This window comes from Peromyscus leucopus, chromosome 11 (genome assembly GCF_004664715.2).
Source record: "Peromyscus leucopus breed LL Stock chromosome 11, UCI_PerLeu_2.1, whole genome shotgun sequence".
In the NCBI taxonomy this organism is placed as follows: domain Eukaryota; kingdom Metazoa; phylum Chordata; class Mammalia; order Rodentia; family Cricetidae; genus Peromyscus; species Peromyscus leucopus.
This window is the reverse complement of record NC_051072.1, coordinates 66,258,159-66,280,868: the sequence shown is the minus strand read 5'-3', so window position 1 is coordinate 66,280,868 and position 22,710 is coordinate 66,258,159. Positions and strand designations below refer to the sequence as shown.

General features: G+C 43.9%; 1 protein-coding gene across 1 annotated transcript in view; it reads right to left on the bottom strand.

Moving 5' to 3' along the window:
- Nucleotides 1–22,710, bottom strand: part of Adgrv1 (adhesion G protein-coupled receptor V1) — a 508,750-nt gene that overhangs the window by 326,442 nt on the left and 159,598 nt on the right. The window contains 9 exon segments of the mRNA XM_037209551.1: nt 432–606; nt 3,073–3,216; nt 10,737–11,210; nt 12,961–13,110; nt 14,913–15,149; nt 16,934–17,153; nt 17,599–17,794; nt 20,100–20,248; nt 22,429–22,661. Of these exon segments, the coding sequence (XP_037065446.1) occupies nt 432–606; nt 3,073–3,216; nt 10,737–11,210; nt 12,961–13,110; nt 14,913–15,149; nt 16,934–17,153; nt 17,599–17,794; nt 20,100–20,248; nt 22,429–22,661 (1,978 nt within the window).

Genomic DNA, 22,710 nt, shown 5'->3' with positions numbered 1-22,710 from the left:
ACCTTACTGGTCCTCAGAGGGCTGCTGACATCAATTTAAAAATCAAGTATGTGAACTGACACCTGCCTGTCTGCTAGGAATGCTGGAGAACATGTAATAAGGACAAGGCTGTGTCTTTTTGTTGCTGTGTCAGTCGTACAGGATACTGAAAATGACTTCTAACAAATAAATCTCCAAGAGTTGACAGAGTAGTGTGCTTGATCATCGTGGTTTCTACATGGCGAATGAAGACTTCAATTTGATTGAAAAGTTCCTCTCCTCCTCACCAAGGAGCCTGTATCACCCAAGTTATACAGAGGAGCACTGCCCTCAGCTGGGAGCACCTCATTAGGACTCACATAGCTCAGTGTCCATAGGAGGCATGACCCCGGACCGCCATGGGTTGCACAGCTCCATGTACTACAGGCTGGACTAGAAGAGTTAAAACTCACCCAGTGATGGCGTCATGTTGCCGATGACAACAGGCTCAGGGATGTCTGATCCAGGAGCATACCCTGTGGTCCAGGCCACAGAGAGCCCACCGTATGTGCCTCTCCTGGAGACCAGGACTTGGCTTGTGCCGGCTGTGATGTCCGTGAGTTGGAAAGCAGTGGATTCAAACCCAACCTGAAGAAAAATATGCTTAGAGGACTCAAATCCTGTCTAAACTTTCCAGGTCTCCGAAAAATGGGTTAAACATTAATTCCTCTCAGGATTATACAATTTAGTCGCCCATATGATAGCCTATTCAGAAGAGAAATACTTAAGAAAAATCTGATTTGAAATTTCATTCTGCCCTATCCTTCAGATTTCTTTTTTTAAAGATATAATTATTTGAATTACAAAATATACAAAAAGATAAATGTAATAATAATTAAATGAAAGCAGAGAAAAAGAGTGTAAGTTACATGGCTTTAAAAGTCTGCAGTGGCTGGGCGGTGGTGGTGCACACCTTTAATCCCAGCACTTGGGAGGCAGAGGCAGGCGGATCTCTGTGAGTTCAAGGCCAGCCTGGTTTATAGAGTGAGTTCCAGGACAGCCAGGACTACACAGAGAAATCTTGTCTCAAAAAATAAAAAATAAAAATAAATAAGTCTGCAGTGGATGTGTGTCTCTCATTTATTCATTAATATTACTTATTGATTTATCCTTCAGACAGGGTAACTCACTAGATTGCTGAGGATCACCATGACCTCCCAATCTTCCTGCCTCGGCCCGCAGAGTGCTGGGGTAAGACATGAACCACCACGACCAGGTCTTGGAGAGACTTTAGTGTGACTTGTTCATTGGAGTTTAGAACCCAATCTGTCTAGAACTGAAATTGGCGGCTTGCAGATTTAACACATTTCCTTCCTTCTTCATCAAAGTAAAACCCTACATTAAGGCCTCCAGCTCTTTCGTTAAGTTTGATGTTTTATTTATTTATTTATTTGTTTGTTTGTTTATTTATTTATTTATTGTGAGGCTCAGAAAGCTTCCAAAGTAAGTTTGTTTTTTGTTTGTTCTTTTGGACTATGCTCCACACAATCATCAAATGAGAATTCATGCTAAGGATAGCTCGTCCAGGGTATGTGATTCGTAGCTGAAATCCGTTCTAATCAGTGGTTTAGAAGAAACTACACTCGTCCCCAGTCTTGTACCCTCATCTGAACGAACAGCTCAGGTTACATCTCTTGGCCTCAACAATGGAAATCTAGTTACCGCTGCACCAGCAATTGTAGATTAAGACACCTCTCCGCGTCTACAGCTCTGATGGGACACATCTGAAAACGTGGGTTTCCTGAGGGACACTTCTGGAGCCCTGGAAGGCCAAAGAGCAACAGCAACTTCAAGATGCTGCTGGTTACCACAGCCCTGGGGCTGGGACTCACTGTGTAGACCCAGCTGGTCACACAGAGATCGCCTGCCTCTACCTCCTGGGATTAAAGGTGCGTGCCACCATGGATGGTCTATTTTGCTTGTTTCTAATGTTTGTGGACCCCATTTTAGGGACAGAAGAAATTCATTCCCTGTGGAGGAGGTGTGCAGGAGGGAACTGCTGAAGAGCACCCACTAACGGCCTGAAATCACCCATGCCCATATGCCTGTCCAGTCATCTGCCATCCCATGCTGCATCCCTGGTAGGCCAGGCTTGCACTCTCCACTGGGGCCCTGAGGAATCAGTGAGGCAGGGTACATCTCAGTTCAGCTTGGCAGACACATGCTGTAGCCAACAGCACTTTTTTTTCTTTTCTGGAAAGACCTACAAGGAAAGGGGTTTAGTTGTCTTGTTGTGTTTTGTGAGCCTGTGAGGTGACTGGAAATAATCTTTTTCCACAAAGGCCTTAGGCAGCTCACCCGTTTTAGACCCAGGTTAGACCACTTACCGACAGTGATGGACATCAGCACAAACTCTGGGCAACCAAAGCCCAGGTATTAACGATAAACATGAACACTATTAGGAAATGAAAATGTCTACAGGGCTTCATTCCAATTTTAATTATTTAGAATTAAACACCTCAGTATTAAAGATTTGACATTAACACTTAGAAATGTTGGCTTTAGGTAACTAGTTCTTTAAAAAGGACCTTATATTCTAGGCCAGCTGTACAAGATGAAATCTTTCAACAATGCTGAAAAGGCAAATAAATTTTCTAACAAATATTTAAAGTTGACAAATTATTTTTATATAATGGATCCTTTGATATTCACAGGGCTATTTTAAATTTGAGAAAGTGGTTAATCTTAAAAACAAAAACAAACAAACACACCCCCGCTCCAAAGCCTCTTTTGTCCGTGTTTTTCCCTGGTAAGCCAACCACGCTCTGGGGATAGTCCCACCCTAAGAATACACAGGCCGCACAAATTGAATTTGGTGGGTTTTTAAATTTTAAAAACGGGGACAAGAAATTGAATGAGTGGGGAGGTGAGGCATAAATCCTGGAGGCATTATGGGGAAGGAGAAGAGGATGAGCATGATCAAAATTCACTGCATTTAATTCGCAAAGAATAAAAAACAAAACACATTTTAAAAAAAAAAAATAGACCTTAGTGCTTCCTGTTCGTGCTGCCCTCTTGTGGTTGGCTGAGAGAACTACACCCAGAGACGCCTACCTGGGAATTGGCAGCTTCCTCAGGAACAGGAAGAAGGACGGATTTTGCTTCCTGGAGAATTGTTGGTGTTCCATAGAAAGGTCCACTCAGAAGCATCACAGACACCAGCTGCAGGGTGAAATTGGAGCCCAGCGACAGGAAGACCTGTAAACAGTGAAGTCATCTTCAGAGTAAAGTAGAGGCGCGTGGCCTGGGTCATAGCACGGCTTATGTTCCTTGAGCAGAAGGCAGTTTCCTCAGCACAGGCCTTGCCCGGGTCTACAAAGAAGCCACCAGGGTTTAGAGGGTGGGGTGTGCAGCTGTAGCTGTAGAGAATAAATAGACACACGTACAGCTGTGCCACGTTCGTTCGCTCAAATGGCCTAAAGAATGAGGAGGCTCCCAGGAGGAGTGTGCACACAGCCAAGGAGACGGAAACCACACAGTGGGGTGCCGACGGCCAACCCGGGGAGACCACTTCTGCCCTCTCCGCTGAGCAGTACTAACGACTCCAATGGTAGCACTCAGCACAGACGGATGGACAGACGGACAGACGGAGACATGGGTGCCTTTGTTACTTCAACACTTTGGGCAAGTAAAAATCATTAGCACATGTGCTAGATCACTGATGTCAAAAGCTTAGCAACTAGCAAGCTGGGAAATCCTGAACTTACAAATTGCTGTCACAGTAGAATTATCTGAAACTTGCAGTGTATCTTCCTCTCATGGAAACGCGGCTACTGAGGATGGTGCAGCCCTAACACAGTTCCAAACCAGGAACATTCCTAAAACAATTGCATATTTGTGGAGTCAAACCGTCATGCCTGTGGAGCATCTCCTTTTACCACTTCAACATGATCTTAAACACACAAAACACACGCACCTCCTCCCAAACGTGCAGCGTGAGTGAAGCACAGACCTCATTCTCTCAAGATCACATTCTCTAAACAGAACTGTTGGGTCAACGGTGAACAAGCAAGCCATAACAGTGTAAGTCCTATCAACTGCATTCTGTGGTGATACATTGTGTGTCCTAATAAACTTGTCTGAAGATCATGGAACAGAACAAGCCACTAGATTAAACATAGATGCCAGGCAGTGGTGGCACACACCTTTAATCCTAGCACTCGGGAGACAGAGATCCACCTGGATCTCTATGAGTTCAAAGCCACCCTGGATTACATGAGATTGACTCAGTCTAGGAGAGAAACTGAGCCAGGCAGTGGTGGCACACACCTTTAGTCCCAGCACTTGAGATCTCATGCCTTTGCTTGGGAAGTCACACTCTTTTAATCCCAGGAAGTTAAAGGAAGTAATATGGCAGGGCGGAGAAAGGTACATAAGGCATGAGGGGACAGGAACTAAAGCCTTTGTATCTGAGGAACTCCTTTAGGCAGAAGCGTCCCTTTCAGCTGGAGCTCATTCAGGCTGAGGAGCTGGTGGGGTAAGAGGTGGTGGCTGTGGCTTGCTCTGCTTCTCTGATCTTTTAGCATTCACCCCAATATCAGGCTCTGGAGTAACTATTAAAAGACCATTTAAAATTCATGTTAGCTTCCCCAGATGTCCCCTCCCCATGCGCATCAGCTAATGTCTGGGCAGCTAATGATTTTTTCTTCCAGTTTCACAAATAATAAAGGATCAAGTACTATCCTAAAGTACCAAGTCATTTATTCGGCCCTTCCTGCCTAGGCCCTCTGCTGATGGCCTCTTCAGTACACACAGGCCCCAGGGGCCAACTGGCAGTAAGGTTGAACATGAATCCTGTCAGGGTCACACACGTGAGAATAGATCTATATCTATATCTATATCTATATCTATATCTATATCTATACACATATACCATATGTGATGAGTATTATGAATAAATAAAAATAATTTAAGAGCAGAATGGAGAGATGCCTCAGGTTAAGAGCACTGGATTCCCATCTAAAGAATCTAGGTTCAATTCCTAGCACCCACATGGCTGCTCACAACTGTCTATGAGTCCAGTTCCAGGGAATCTGATGCCCTCTTCTGGGCCTTTGGGCACCAGAACACATGTTGCTCACAGACAGACCTGCAGGTAAAACACTCATATGCTAAAAATAAGTAAACAAACATTTCAAGACCAAATAATCTATGATCCTATCATATCCATGTGCACGTGACAATGCTTGACCACGTGTTGGTAATTAACTGTTGCTGGATGTCTTAGTTAAGGTTTATATTCCTATGACAAACACCATGACCAAAGGCAACTTGGGGAGGAAAGGGCTTATTTCAGCTCACAACTTGTGGGTCACACCCCATCAGTGAAGGAAGTCAGGGGCAGGAACTCCAGGCAGGGACCTGGAGGCAGGAACTGAAGCAGAGGCCATGCAGGACCCTGATTACTGGCTTGCTCCTTGTGGCTTGTTCAGCCTGATTTCTTATCCAATAGTCCAGGGATGGACCTGCCCACACTGAGGTGGGCTTTCCTATTTGAATCATTAATCAAGAAAATGCCAAACAGACTTGCTTATAGGCTAATTATTTTTTATTAATTAATTAATTTTCCCAGCCGAATCACAGTTTCTCCTCCCTCCCTCCTGTCCTCCCAGTCCCTCCCCACAACCTTTCCTCTCCTTCTCCCCATCTATTCCTTTTCCTTTCTCTTCAAGAAAATGCAGGCCTCCCATGCATGTCAGCCAGCCACAGCCCACCCCATGCCTGTCAGCCAGCCACGGCCCACCCCATGCATGTCAGCCATGACCCACCCCATGCATGTCAGCCAGCCACGACCCACCCATGTATGTCAGCCATGACCCACCCCATGCATGTCAGCCAGCCACGGCCCACCCATGTATGTCAGCCAGCCACATGCATGTCAGCCATGACCCACCCCATGCCTGTCAGCCAGCCACGGCCCACCCCATGCATGTCAGCCACGACCTACCCCATGTATGTCAGCCAGCCATGACCCACCCCATGCCTGTCAGTCAGCCACGACCCACCCCATGCATGTCAGCCAGCCATGACCCACCCCATGCCTGTCAGCCAACCACGGCCCCACACCCATGCCTGTCAGTCAGCCACGACCCACCCCATGTATGTCAGCCATGACCCACCCCATGCATGTCAGCCAACCATGACCCACCCCACGCATGTCAGCCACGACCCACCCCATGCATGTCAGCCAGCCATGACCCACCCCATGTATGTCAGCCAGCCACGACCCACCCCATGCATGTCAGCCAGCCACGGCCCATCCCATGTATGTCAGCCACGACCCATCAAGTTGCAGTAAGTCTAGCCCCCACCCCCTCCTATTAAGGCTGGACAAGGCAATCCAGTAGGAGGAAAGGGTCTCAAAAGCAGGTAAGGGTCAGAGACAACCCCTGCTCCCCAGGCTAGGAGTCCCACAAGCTACACAACTGTAACATATGTGCAGAGGGCCTAGGTCCCTGGCTGGTGACTCAGTCCCTGTGAGTCCCTATGAGCCCCTGTGAGGCCCTGTGAGCCCCTGTGAGGCCCTGTGAGGCCCTGTGAGCCCCTGTGAGGCCCTGTGAGCCCCTGTGAGCCCCTGTGAGGCCCTGTGAGCCCCTGTGAGCCCCTGTGAGGCCCTGTGAGCCCCTGTGAGGCCCTGTGAGCCCCTGTGAGGCCCTGTGAGGCCCTGCGAGGCCCTGTGAGCCCCTGTGAGGCCCTGTGAGGCCCTGTGAGGCCCTGTGAGGCCCTGTGAGGCGACATTAGTTGGTTCTGTGGGTTTGTGGTGTCTTTGACCCCTCTGGCTCCTACAACCTTTTCTCCACCTCTTCTGCAGGATTCCCTGAGTGCTCCCTAATGTTTGGCTGTGGGCCTCTGCATCTGTTCCCATCAGTTGCTGGATAAAGCCTCTCTGATGACAGTTGGGCTAGGCGCCAATCTATGAGATTATCAGAATATCATTAGGAATCATTTCATTGAGGTCTTTTTTCCCTTTTGCCAGTCATGTTTGGCTCTATCCTAGGTCTCTGGAGTGTCCAGCGTCTGGGTCCTGGCCTTTCAGGCAGTGTCAGGAGTGGGCTCCCTCTTATAGCACGGATCTCAGACTGGACCAGTCATTGGTTGGCCATTCCCATAATTCCTGTGCCACCTTTGTCCCAGTGTATCTTGTAGGCAGTGCTTACTGTGCCCAGAGGTTATGTGGCTGCGTTGGGGTCCCAAGCCCTCCCCTGGAAGTCTTGCCTAGTTACAGGAAGTGGCCAGTTCAGGCTACATATCTCCTAGTGCTAGAAGCCTATAGGCTAATCTTATGGAGGAATATTTTTCAACTGAAAGTCCTCTCCCAATCGACTCTATCTTGTGTCAGCTAAAGCAAAACAAACAAACAGACAACCAGGGCAGTGGGACTTCTTCTGCACAGACAGAAGCACATAGCCGTAGGGATAAAGTCCCACTCATCTTTGTCATGGCTGAGCTTCTTACAGTAACTGGTGTGGCCTTAGTGCTTCCTAGCTGGTCAAGCAGAAAGGTGAAACTGCTTCTGCGTTCTGACCTGCACTCCTCTACCACCAGACTGACTCCGTCAGTGTGACCCCGAGTCTCGGTGTCCGTCTGCGCCCACGAAAGAACACAGCTGCAGTACATCCTACAATCCAATCCAACGTCCTGGTGTTAGACCAACATCAAGGATGCTTTTAGCTTTCAGAAGCTGATGGAATCTTTCCTTGTTCTTAGATGCTCTTAAAGATCAGAAGCCACCGCACCAAGGGTTCAACATTTGAGCTCATCTGATCAAAGCCCTCCCTTCCACCCAACAATGGAGAGCAGAGAGAAGTTCGTGAGAACTCCTATACCTAAAGCCTCAAATTTTAACAATGAATTATGTGCATTGCAGGTGATATGAAAGAAGATGAACATTGGGAAAAGACCTGTTTTAGGTTCACATGCATGTAAAACTTTGCTCCCAACACTTCCTTGGAAGATTATCCCCCGAGTGCTGCCAGTCTATGCATGGTGTAGTATCCTCCACGGAAGTATGGACAGCCTATCAGTGTGCAGAACTGTGAAGAAAACTGACCCTTCCTCTTCCAGTAACCAGCAATTGTCAATAGCTCCTCAGCTAGCTGTGGGGCTTTAGATGCCTTCCCCCATCTGCACTGGGATTCTGACTGGCTAGACCATGTGTAGGACTTGTGTATATACCCACAGTTGCTGTGAGCTTGTGTGTGCAATGGCTCTGTTGTATCAAGAAAACAGTTTCACAGCAGTCCTCCACTACCTCTGGCTCTCACAATCATTCCAAACATCTTCTTCTCTGATCCCTTGGTCCAGGGTGATCTGGAGAGATGTGTTGTTTAAGGGTTTCCTCTGATATTGAAACACTCCCTCCTGCAGGGAAGCTCCTTAAGAAGAAAGGTAAACAATAAGACCACATGAGAATAGGAAGAAGCAAAGTGCTAGAGAGGCCCACAGAAATCCACAAAGATACCCCCACAGTAGACTGCTGGCAATGGTCGAGAGACAGCCTGAACTGACCTACTCTGGTGATAGGATGGCCAGACACCCTAATAGTCGTGCTAGAAACCCCATCCAATGACTGAGGAAACTGGATGCAGAGATCCATGGCCAGGCCCCAGGTGGAGCTCCGGGAGTTCAATTGGTGAGAAAGAGGAGGGACTATATGAACGAGAATTGTTGAGACCAAGATTGGAAAAAGCACAGGGACAAATAGCCAAACTAATGGAAACACATGAACTATGAACCAAAGGCTGAGGGGCGCCCGACTGGATCAGGCCCTCTGGATAAGTGAGACAGTTGAGTAGCTTGATCAGTTTGGGAGGCACCTAGGCAGTGGGACCGGGACCTGTCCTCAGTGCATGAGTTGGCTGTTTGGAACCTGGAGCTTATGCAGGGACACTTGGCTCAGCCTGGGAGGAGGGGACTAGACCTGCCTGGACTGAATCTACCAAGTTGAACTCAATCCCCAGGGGAGTCTTTGCCCTGGAGGTGATGGAAATGGGGGGTGGGCTGGTGGGAAGACCAGGGAGGTTGGTGCAGGACGGGGAGAACAAGGGAATCCGTGGCTGATATGTAAAATTAAATTAAATTATAAAGGAAAAAAATAGCTCTAGGAAGGCCCTGAAACTGACCAGTTTCTTTGGGCCCCTTCTTCCCAAGAGTACACCAGCCAAGCTGCAGGGGAAACTCTGAGACTAGTAGACCAGCTGCCTGGAAGAAGCAGAATCAGCTGATCTTCCTGGAAGAGGTTTCGGTCAACTGAGCCACTGAGAAAGGACACTCGGAAACCCTTGGAGCCGCCTGCAGGCTGAGCAGTGTGCTCCAGCTTCCCAGCTTTGGCGATGCAGCTGTCTTTGAGTCATTTCTACTCCTGTAAATAACCCCCCCCACACACACACACACACCTGCTAAGTTAACCTGAGTCTCATTTTCCCACATTCTTTTATGTCTTCTAGTCCTGATTTTTTTTTTTTTTTTTTTTTAGGCACAGGATATAGAATTTAAAAATTGACAAATCAGAGCCATACGTGAATCAGTTTCCCACAGATCTTCAAAAATGCAGGAACAACTGTGAAACCAATGTCTAACCAAAAGTCTCCGTTTTCCATTCATTAAAACGCCAACAAAAATCAAGAGCTAGATGTGGAAAAGATTAAAAGGTTGCAGGGTGTGGTGGTTGGAAAGAAATGGTCTCCATGCGCCCATAGGAAGGGGCGCTATCAGGAGGCATGGCTTTGTTGGGGGGAGGCCTTGTTGGAGGAAGTGTGTCACTGGAGTGTGGGCTTTGAGTTCCCAGACACTCAACCAGGCCTAGAGTGTCTCACTTTCTCTTCCTGACGCCAGCTGATCTGGATGCAGAACTCTCCGCTCGCTCCTTCTCCAACAGCATGTCTGACGTGATGCCATGCTTCCTGCCATGACAGTAGACTAAACCTCTGGAATTGTAAGCTAGCCTCGATTAAATGTTTCCTTTATAAGAGTTGCTGTGGTCATGGTGTCTCTTCACACTAATAGAAACCCTTACTAAGACATGTGGTAAGTACAAATTCTTGTATTGGGCATGCTGTTTATCATGTAAAGGGGGTAACTGTCATGGATCATAAATTGATATGCAACATGGATGACATGAATGGAAAAATTACTATATTTCCCCATTAGTGTCTCATGGGCTCCTTTCTATCGTCTTTTGGCATCATTGTAAGTAACTCTGAAAGCTGCTGTTTTCAGGAATATAAAAGACTGGAAGTGCATTAGTTAAAATGTAGCTTCATGCTCATTAAAGCTTCCCATTTACCACAGTTCTGGGTTGACTCATGGCATAGATCTACAATGGAAGACATGTCATATTCATCTACAATTCTTCAATTCTTCTCCAACCTCCCAAAACTGGGCGTGTCCACCCACCTTCCGGCCACTTCTAGCATCTCTTGAAGAACCTTTAACAAAGTGGCAAGTCTCGCCTCTCTATTCTAGTCCGTCTTTAGCTAACACGGGCAGACCAGCATGATTAAATGAAAGCATCACTTTGGTGCTCAGGCTGTCTCTGAACTGCTCACGGTCTCCCAACGGCTTCACCATTCTTCCACTGAGACAGTACACTCCCTAAGGCAGTTTTATGATTACCTTTAAACACTGAAATAAGCACGTCAATGGCTCAGGAGGTACACAAGGGCTCTTCCAAGGGAGTTCTGCTAGAACTTTCAGGAATTTGAAGAAGTGATACAAACCTGATTCTTCAAAGGCACCAAGTCTACTTTATATCTGGCGCCATCTTTGATCACCAGCTGTCTCTCTTCATTTTCAGAAGCAATGGGGTCTTCTTTATTATCAGACAGTATTCGAAATCTAACAGCCACATCACCGAACATTCCAGCAAGGCGGGTGACATTAATTTGGATGGACCTAATGAGGTTCTGCCCAATCAGTACCGACTGATGATCTGAATACAGGGCAAATACACCGTGTGGGTCGTCGTTTGCAGACACGGAGAACCAGGCAGTGCATTTTTCCAGGTCTAGTTCTGCACCGCCCTCTACAGAAACAAGCCGGACAGCATATTCTTCCTGTATCTCAGGTACATCATCTGGCAGCAAATGGATGTCGAAGCTTGCTTCACTCTCTCCATCAGCGATGAGGAAAAGTCCACTGGTGAAAAGAAAGTCTCCGGTGATATCAAACTCACTGTTGAGCTCCCAGTGCACCTGGGATGAAAAGAAGAAAATTAGCAGTTCCATAACTCGGCATGTGGAACAAGAAACCTCCCAATTATGTTTCCTCTGTGTCATGCAAAATGGAAGTGTAAATTATATGTTGTTACATTTAGATGAACTTGGAAGTATATACTAGTTTGGAAAGTACACTAACTCCTTTTATATAGAATATGAAGGACAGGGTGTGTTTTAATCTTACTATTGACCTGCTTTTAAAACAGGAGTACGATTTGAAAAGAAGCAGGCAAACTCTAATGTGCCAGTTCCACACATACATCAGTGTGTGGACCATACACAATATTTCAAGGCCAACAATAAGTATATGATATATCCTAAATCACTTCTGGACATACATCTGGAGACCTGCAGACCATACTATAGAGACTGAGATTCTTGCTCATCTACATTTTTATTTGTGGATGTTTTTATTTGCATGCAAGTTTAACAGTAAAGTTTCTAAAAGTTGCTGCCTCGTTCACTATAGCAAAGAATTGGAATCAACCTAGTTGTCTATTAACACATGACTGGATAATGAAATTCTGGTGTGTGTGGGTGTGTGGGTGTGGGTGTGTATGTAAAGAAAATGAAGTTAAAATTTTGCAGGAAAATTGGTGAACTTAGAATGTACAATATCAAGAGAAGCCACACAAGCTCAGGAAGGGAAAAAAAAACACGTTTTCTTTCATATGTGGAATCTAGCCAATAATATATGCATATATGCAAACAAAAGTACATGGGGCTACAGTATAACATGAAAGAAAAAACAAGAAATGCTAATTATTGGGGGATGAGGAAGGACTGAATATGGTCATGGTCACTAATTTAAAAAGAAGATAAAGAACGAATTGTTCCTCCAGTTCTAATTCTGTCACAGATTTTTGTTGTTGTTTATTTTGGTGATGGGTAAGTTCACAAAATGTAGTTGAAACTGAAAGTGTAATATTTAGTGTGATGCTCCAAAGCTTCCATTTTTAATGCCTACTTTAACTGTTCATTGAGTCACATAGACTTTGGGTCGGGTTAATTTTGTCATGGATGTTTTTTATTTGCATGCAAGTTTAACAGTAAAGTTTCTAAAGTTTTCAAAGTAAGTTTATAACTCATTATTTATTTGGTGTTTTCTTATTAAAATAGTATTTAAAATAATAATAATTAATCATTACTTCACATGTGCTGTCACTAGATCACGAACTTTCAAAAACTAACAAGCCTAGGTAATCTTCAGTTCAGAGGAAAGATGAGGTGTTCAGGGAAATTTCACAAAGTGTAAGACATATGACAGTCTGAGCAAACAGACCACCTTATCTGTTAGCCATACCACCAGAACTCCAAGAGCACCAAAGCAGGATTCACCAACAAACACAGGACAAAGTTCTTCAGAAAACATGTGCTTCATAGAAACGTTCTGTGAGAAAGAAGCCCTTGACAAAGATAATAAGCAATTTACAAAAATCACTGAGGGGCTTCAGAAGGGGAGTTGGAAAACACGAGACAGCCCAGTCCTTCCTAATAATGAAGATGGTTGGCTTCGCTCACGGTACCAAATTTAATTTAGAGAGCACATCCGGGCCGGTTCTCACCGCAGAATGCAAAGGCACTACGCCTCTTGCTCCTCTGAAAACCCTAGTAATTTCAAGTCAGCATAATCTTTAATTAATAGAACATGAGATTTCGCTGTCCCTTAATCACATATGTGAGGCAAACTGATACTCATTCAGGAAAATCAAAGAACAGCCAATACCGTGATCTCTCCAGAGCTGCCTCTGGCTCTTGTGACATGGAAGGAAATGAGTGTGGGTCCATCGGATGGTGGTGGCTCTGAATACGTCCTCTTAGATAAAGACTCCGGAGCAAACTGGACGACTCCGTTCGGATCTCCAAACTTTTGTACCTTACAAACATTAACAGGACGTGAATAGAACATAGAAAAATGATGACAAAATCTAACAGGTTAACAATCTAACAGGTTAACCTTAGCATAACCAGAAGGAATTCTACACAGGAGCAGTACTTGAATATAACCCTTACCTATCCACTTGATTATATATATATATATATATATATATAAAAACTTCCTTACTACACTTGACTATGGTCTAGATCAAATCGGTTCTTATTCTCCAAAGATAGAAGCAATTAAAGATGGTGACTCCAAGAAAGCAAAGGGATAATTGTTTCATGCCGGCATTTTATTCACCATAGACCTCATCCATCTAGCCACGTGGCATCGGTTACATGCTTCCTATGATACGGAGCAGAGACAAAGGCCCTGTGGGCAGTAGCTGTTCCTTCGGATGCTGAGGATCAAGCTCAGTGCGTGTTTCACCACTGAGCGGTACTCCCCAGCCCGACCCTGTTTAATGCTGTACACCACACAGGCAAGGATATGGTGTTAAACTGTCTGGTGAAACTCCATTCTAGAAATCGCTGTGAAAGTACTTGTAGATACAATTAGCTTTTGAGCCAGTTGTTCTAAATGAAACATATTACCCTCAATAGTGTGGGTAGCTCTCACCCAATCAGCAGGAAGAAGGAACAGTAAAGAGGGAAGATTGGAACTCGGGAGCCAAGCTTGACGTCCCTGGCCCTGCCACATGGAATACCAAGACCACGTAACTCGTTCATGTTTCCTGCCAACTCCCCAGATTCATGCATCCCTCCCTGTCTGCTCCTTCCCTCCTTCCCCTCTCCTCTCTCTTTCCCTGTCAACCTCTCTCTCTTCCCTTCCTCCATACATGATATATATGCACGTTTGCCTGTGTATACGTGTGTGCTTACATATGTGTACTGTGTGCATGTGTGTGTGCATGCGTGTGTGTATGTGTGTGTGCATGCATTCATGTGTGTGTGTGTGTGTGTGTGTGTGTGTGTGTGTGTTTCCCTTTGGTTCTCTTTCTCAGGAAACCACTAACAGATCCAGACCCCAAACAGTGTTTTCAAAAATGAAATCTATCATTTCTCTGTACTGTTTTTAGAAGCCATTATTTTCCCCAGAGCTTCTCCTCTGCTGACTGAGTAGTTCCTACGAAAGGCACGGAAGTCAGGTCAGATCCAACCACTGTGCCACGTGAAAAGAACCTTTAGTCTGACTCACAAGGAGTTAATAATTTTCAAAAAGTTTGATGACAAGATACTCTGTTTACCACAACATAATAAATATCTCATCTCTAGAAATGTCAAATATTCTCCACATCCAAAGTTTCTCTAAAATTATTTTCTCTAAAATTTTTTATAAAATGTTAGTTATAAGTACTTTAACATTCTATTAAAATGTTCATAAAAATTGTCAATAGTGAAGCTGCTATGTAATTAACTAATATAAAAATAAAAATGTTTGACTTACGAGAATTACTAAAACTTCATGTTATTGTTTGTTTTGAGACAGGGTTTTCTGTACACCAGGCTAGCCTCAAATTCACTATGTAGCAGAGGCTAACCTTGCCTCCACCTCCTCAGTGGCTGGGATTATATCACAGGCACATATCACCACACATGGTATTTGGAATGTTAGGCTCAAACCCTGGGTTTCATGCATGCTAGGCAAGCAGTAAGTACACAAACTGAACCACATCCCCAGCGCCTTCTAAAGTTTTAGTATTTCAGTTCCACTTTAGCGTGTCTCAAGCAATAGAAATAACTTTCTGATAAATCCATTAAATCCCAAACTTTCTCAGTGAAGGCATTCAGACTTACTGTTATTGCAACAGCTTTTGCTCTGGGGTCTAACTTCACGTCTTTTGAAGGCTTCAGCTGAACAATGAAAGTCTCTTCAGCTTCAGTTTCCTCGTGAGGACAAATGGTAAGAACGATGGTTCTCACCCCAACTTCTCCCTCTCCGAAAGAGACTGTCCCACTCACAGGGTCCTCAATGTCTCCATTCTGTGGTGGTAAGGCTTCCTGAGAATTGGGCCCCACGATTTCCCAGCTCACCTGCAAGGTGTATTGAGTTTCAGTAAAGATGATCAATTTTAAGCAAAGGATTTTTGCGGTAATGTGCTATTACAAAGAGTATACAGATATGAAACTATTCTAGGATACATTGGGCTAATTCCTGGTTTATCTGTATTTTGAAAATAGTATTTTCAAAAAAAGATGAAAAATCGTACCTAGTAATTTATAATAATCACAGATAAACAAAAGCGTATTTTAAGTATTTATGTTACAAACACACAAACATGGGTAAAGTTATGAGTCCAACACTTTCCAGTATGTGCTTGGATCCTGCCAATCAGAACATGCTAGAATAAGACACCAAGACTGAAAGTTCTGCCTTGTGCAGATTTTTCTGAATATACTTAAATTCCCATTGTAAAAATGAGTACAAGTGTTCATATGTTTGATCAGAAAGTAGTATTTGGATTATAGCAAACATAGCTTTAGGTTTCTATAATTCTAATTTGTATAGTTTTTATATCCTCTAGAGGGAAAAGACCACATGGTTCTTTTCGCTTATCACTTTCTACTTCAGCAGCACTGGACTACCCTCTCCCTCTGGAAACACCATGCCTCTTCTTTCTTGCCTCACATGATGCTTACAGGACTCTCACCTTCCCAGGTTCCTTCCCTCTTTATTTCCAGCCTTCTTTCCTCTGATCCCTGGAAGGCAGGAGCCCATAGCTCAGCTCTATATTCCTCACAAGCTAGCTATATCACAGGCTCGTGGGGTCAGCAGCTCCCTACACAAACACCTGCCATGCCTTGTCATCCCTGGTCACCTAACAACAACCAGACTCAGCCTTTGTGACCCTCCAGGGACTTGTCCAACAGGATCTGAAATTAACATGTGCAAAAGCAGAATTCTTAAATATTTACTCCAGCTATGAAATTTCATAAAGCTGGTATCACAGTCCAGCTGCTTCTAGGAGTCATCCACAAGTTCTCTCTCTTCTTCAGTCTCCATCTTTAACCCCACAAACTGTCTACATCTTGTCCTCTCAATCTCCATCATGCATGACTGACTTCTTGACAATCCATCTTTCATGTGGCAGCTAAAAGTGAGCTATGCCAGTGAAAACAGGGTCCATATTCTCTGGCTAAGTCTCCCTTAATGGCATGCTCTTCCCACTTGTGATAATGTCTTGAACTGGCCCTGGATCAGTCCTAGGTCCTATGTGATCAATGACCTGAGCACTGTCTCAGCCTTCATTAAGCCCCCAACCATGTGGACTTCTCATACCAACAGGTCAGGCTTATTCCTCTGCAGGATCCATTATTCCTGTTTCCCAAACCATTGCACATTAGATAATCCAGGAAACTCAGCCCATGTATCCCAACATTATAAGCAGAATTCACCACAATCATGCTTTTGTTAAAAAAAAAAAAAATTGTGTGCTACTATTCAAGTTTAACCAAGTGAGCACTGTGAAAACAGAGATCATGTCATTTCCAAACATGTTCTCACCTACTGAACTGACTGATGTTTATCAGAATCGTTCATTCACTGCCTAATTTGCTGCTAAGAATTCCTGAAAACAGAGGTATGGCTTATACACTTCTATAGACTTCATCAGTCTTAGAAGCCACTTAACACTTACAATGCAATTAGTAAATACTATAGATAGATGGATGGATAGATAGATAGATAGATAGATAGATAGATAGATAGATAGATAGATAGACAGACAGTTAGTTGAGCACATCTGGGGAACAGAAAATCCAACATCATATATAACACATCAGAATTACTTTTAACATCATAGGAAGAATGACTCTACCTGAATCTCTCCCAAGAGTCTTCCAGTCCGCTCCAGCACCAAGTGTAAAACCATTGTAGAGTTGGGGTTAGGAATAGAAATTTTGCTTTGGTTGAGAAATCTTACGACGCCAAATGGAGAGTCCCTTCTGGTAATTGTGATTTTGCTCACTAGGTGGTGCCCAAGGACTGCTCCACCAGTCACTCCAGTGAGCAGAATTTCAAACTGCTCCTCAAATCCCCTGCATGGCCAGAAGGAGCAGCCTGTGAGTCTACACATATTAAAATGCTTGTAAATCCCAACAGCTAGTCATTTTCCAAATTGGCCATACATATTCAAGGCCCAGCAGGCACACAGCAGGGAGAGGGTGTTCGGCACAAAGGCAGACTCCACATGCAGCTCTCACATCCCAGTCATGAGACTGCTTAACTGCGGAAGGCTTCAGAATGTGGACACAAAGATGCTGCCACATCTGTACCAGACCATGTAGGGAATAGATTTTTCTTTTAATCTGAGGGAAAAGACGAAGTATACAACCACGGTGCCATCTTCCTTCCTGGTCCCCTTGATCTCTCTCAAGTGTTGTTTCTCAGCAGGAACGTTCACCATCAGTGCAAGCATGAATAAAAGTTAGACCCTGGTACCCATGCTTTGTGTATGCCCACTCTGTGCCCTGTATGACTAACCTTTCATTATCATCGGTGATGGAGACATTTATAAAGCTCAGGTTCTGCCCATGCTGAAAGGCGACTGAGCTACCCTGCAGGACATAGGCTCCTGGAACCGCAGAGTAACCCCGGAGCCTGAAGTCAGCTGACACATGTCCATAAGTCCCGCGAAGGCGCAACACCGGGATTGTGATCATGAGGGCGTCTTCCTTTACTGTAACAGGAATGTAGAATTAGCTGGGTTATCAGAAAAAGCAATTAACTTCTACATGATACAGCTAGACTGGACTAGGCTATTCAAACCAGTACTCACTCCTGCTTTGCACAATTCATAAGTTAAATTATGAAAGTTTTAAAAATTAGTGAAAGTTTTGTCACTCATATCTTTTAATGAAGAATATAGTTTACTAGATGTTGAAATTTAGAGTGATTAATTTTTTTATAATGTAAGCAATCATTAGTATGGGCATTCTTCCTCTTCATGCTATGTACAAATAAGAGATGCTTGCTTAAGACAGTGGTAGATAAGCACAGGTTGTGTATAAAAGGGAAATATTCTGGATACTTCTACATTTTTAGCTGAAGTACAAATAGTGCACATAAGGGAGCCTTATGATATTTATATCATGGGGTATTTTTCACATTTATATTGTGTGTGTGTGTGTGTGTGTGTGTACTAGTGTGTATATGTATGCATACACAGCACACATGTGGTGCTTAGAGGTCAGATCTCTTCCTCCACCAGCTGGGTTTCCAGGATTGATTCCAGCTTGTCACACTTGACAGCAAATTCACTTACCCACTAGGCTATCTCAATAGCCCTTGTATAAAAAATTTTAAATCTACACATACAAACTATTACATTTTTAATCCTAGAAAATATTGATATTAATGTTTAATTTCAATTTAAAAATTCAAATTCAAATCTTAAACTTAAAAGTATTCATTATTTAAACTTCTCCCCAAAACAATGAATTAATGAGAAATGAGTAAATAGAAAAATATCATCTTTTTTCTTGATGCAAACACACAGCATCACTTCACCAGTCATGGGCTGAAACTCAACAAAACGGTTTATGTGATAAGCTATGGCTTATCCAACGTCCTCAGAAAGGATGCAGAAGGCGGTTCTGTTGAACTTTCAAGACAGCTAAACAAAGATCTGGGTAGAGGCAATGAAGCCAATAAGTTATTTGCATAAACAAGGCAATTTGTTTATTTTTAAATTACATAGATATAATTTAATATACATTGTTTCTTGAGACAGAATTTCTTTGTGTAGCCCTGGCTGTCCTGGAACTCACTCTGTAGTTCAGGCTAGCCTTGAACTCACAGAAATCTGCCTGCCTCTGCCTTCTGAGTGCTAGGATTAAAGGCGTGAGCCAGCTTACTTTAAATTATATTTATAGTCTACCTTTGAATAAAACAATATCCTAGAAAGGTAGTCCTCTCTTTCTGCCTAGAAAGGATACAGCCAAGGATTCTGTGTTCTGATTGCACAGTCACGGGAAACTGTGACACCAGGTAAGCCCGGTAGGAACTGAAGACAAGCTCAAGACCCAGATACTACCTGCAGCTACAGTACAGGAAGATGTTCATTTCAATGGTGACTATTCACTAGAAAGAAAGCAGACACTAAGCTATGACCACATAAAATTAAATTTACATAAATTCAACAAGTTTTCTTTAAAAAAACATTTTACGATTTACTTAATTTTCATTCATGTGTCTTTGAATGTGCAAGTTTCCCAGAGGCCAGAAGAGGGCATTAGATCCCCTGGAGCTGGAATTACTGGCATTTCTGAGTAGGCAGATGTGGATGTGGGAAAACCAAAATCCTGTCCTTTGCAAGAGCAGTGTGTGTCGTTTGGTTCTTGTCAACTTGGCACAACCCAGACATTCCTGGGAAGAGAGATTCACTGAAAAGATCTCTCCATGAGACTGGCCTGGAGGCAACTCTGTGGGGTGCTATCTTGATCAACGATATATGTGTTAGGGTCCCAAGCATCGTGAGGGTTGTCACCCCTGGGCAGGTGGTCCGAGGTAGTATAAGAATGCAAACTGAGTAAGCCAGGAGGAGCAAGCCAGCAAGCCGAGTTCCCGTGGCTCTGGTCAGCTCCTCCCTCCAGGTTTCTGCCTGGAGTTTCGGCCCTGACTCCTGGATGGTGGACGGTAAGCGAGAAGATGAAATAAACCCGTTCCTCCTCCAGCTGTTCTGACCATGGTGTTTCATCTTGGCAATAGAAATCTAAGACCTTAGCCATCTTCCCAGACCCTTAACAATGCTGTAAGCAGACCTATTTTAATCATCCTTAAAGTTTAAACATCAATTTTTTCTAGATCAAGTAACCATTTGGCTTTGCAAAATATCAAGAGACTCAAGACTACCTAAAAGTAACTGAAAATAACTTTCTTAATGTAGAGATATTTTTGTGATCAGACAAAAATGCATATTAGAATTCAGATTCCTGTGTAATTCAGAAAATGTTGTGACCATTAGGACACCCAGCTAAGCTTACCTGAGATGGCAGTGTACTTTGGATCAAATTCAATGATGCCCTCTGCATTATCATTTTTCATTATTATGATGTGAACAATGGAGATGTTTCCAATTTCTGGAGGTTGATCTATCTGAAGTCCATTCTCTTGGATGGTAAAATCATACCCTCTTACAAAGCCATAGGAAACAGAAATTAAGACAACAAAATAAAATAACAAACATACTCCTGTGTAGCAAGAACACATGGTCTTTCTAGCCCCTGTGCCCTAGCTCTAGTAAGTATTATCCTGCTTTGTTTATGTTGAAGTACTGCACAGTGAACCTACAGCCTCATGAATCTGGCAAATGCTCCACCCCAGCACTGTACTGGCCATAAATATCCCCGATACTAAGGCTATCTTGTGTGAAGCAGGGTTTTTATGTTGCTTCCAAGTATTGGTGCTTACATGAAACAAAGTCTAATATAAAATTACAAGTTTGGACAAAATAAAGATAATAAGACTACAAGGAAATATAATTTAATTGTAATCAATATCCTTCAATCCAGTCCTCCGCTTACTTGGATAACAACAGATTTCTGCCAAAGACTTTTTCAGACTGATGTCACTGCCTTCAATAAGCTTTGACTTTCAGGCCCCTATAGCATTTCAATTCCTAAAGTAAAAGAGTTTTTTTAAAAGATACTAAACAATTCCAATCCTTCCTTCAATTCTAAAATTCTTACGTGATATTCATACCTAGAAGGATTGAAAGCTGTAAATAAGATCGTGTGTGAAGCAAACCTGGAGAACCAAAGTATAACATTAAAAGAGAGGAGTAATTCCCCTAATCAGCATCCTGAGATCCCTGTGGACTGGTAGGTTACCATAAGACCTACCAAAGCAGTAGGTCTCTAGGCAAGAGGCAAAACAGGAAACACATTTAATTCTATTGCTTCTTTTTCATATCAAAGGAAGCCTGGTAATTATCTGCAAGCAAAAACTGTTTCCCAGAATTCACGTGGAAATTTGTAACTGAAAGAGGGGACAAGAAGGCAAAAATCTACAAGTCCTAGTTAATCATCGGCACGAACATGCTAGCAGAGGTGGGAGCTACTTCTCCGAAACTGCATTCACCTAAGCAAGACTGAGCAAGGCGAGGAACTTAACTGTCACGGCCAGATACTCAATCATTTCTTGATGTTTATGTGAACTCAAAACACAGTTTCACCTCTCTAGGGTAAGATAATGCATACTCTACCCAAGTTTCTGAGTGAAATACTGAGTTGGGAAAAATTTGAAGCATGGTATTTATATGTGTACTGGCTGCTTCTGCGTCAACTTGACACAAGTTGGAGTCATCGGAGAGCAAGGTGCCTCAGTTGAGGAAATGCCTCCATGAGATCCAACTGCCAGGCATTTTCTCAATTAGTGATTTGCTAAGGGAGGATGAAGTCCATGGTGGGTGGTGCCATCCCTGGGCTAGTGGTCCTGGGTTCTAGAAGAAAGCAGGCTGAGCAAGCAATGGGAAACAAGCCAGTAAGCAGCACGTCTCCATGGTCTCTGCATCAGCTCCTGCCTCCAGGTTCCTGACCTGTGGGAGTTCCTGGCTTCCTTTAATGATAAATGATATGGAATATAAGCCAAATAAATCCTTTTCCCCCCAACTTGCTTTTTGGTCATGGTGTTTCATTGCAGCAACAGAAACTCTTAAGACAATGTGTAACTAATGAACATATATTTTAAAAATGTCTAAGAAAACTTGCAGTCTTCTCTGAATCCATGCATTATTCTGGGAAAGGGTCCCCTCCTGCACCCTGCGTAAACTCAGGGATTCAAGCGAGAGCAGTTCACTGTGCTAGTAAAGCCTCCTGTTCTGCTGGTCAAGCCGCTCCAGGGAAGGAACAAGCCTCAATATGGTGGATTCTGATTCTTCATTGAGAACATGCTGCACCAGTTTGTCAACTACCATTCAGTTTTGTTCCAGTTTAAGCTGCTATCTCAAGGATCTATCTCATTTACCCACCGAGAAGACAGTACAGACTTCAGTAGACCAAGGAGAACTGCCTCCCACTCTCACTCGTTCATGGGTCCAGAGGGGGAAGCAATTCTTGCCCCCCCACCAGATGACCACTCCCTAGGAAACAGTCAGGCTAACTCCTCCACAGGAACGGAGAGACGCCACACCATCATCAGTTCCCTGGCTTTGCAGATGCACATGACAGGACTGTGCTCTCTCAGCACGGAAGCAGGGGAATAAAGTTCAGAGAATCATGAAAGTTGTAATCTGTCCTAATTTCTTTGTTCAGTCCTGACCCAGCGCCTCCCCTCTTTCTTTCTCCTCACACACCCTCATTTCCTGGCCTTTACCTTCCCTGGAGTTCCACTTTGGTAATGGCAAGAGCAAATTCCTCGGGGCCTTCAGGAAGGTTGTCATCAAGGATTTCAACGTGCAGACTTCTCGCCCTCTCTCTGGTTTCAAAGAGGAGCTCCCCTGACATGGGAACAAAGTCCCAGCCCGCCTCGGCCGTCCTGCTATCAGTCTCACACCAGACTCGCACACGTCCAAAAGAGCCACCTGAGCGGACAACTGTGACGTTAACCTAGGAGAAAATTGCTTACCTGTTTAATGTGAATGTTTAATTCACTGAA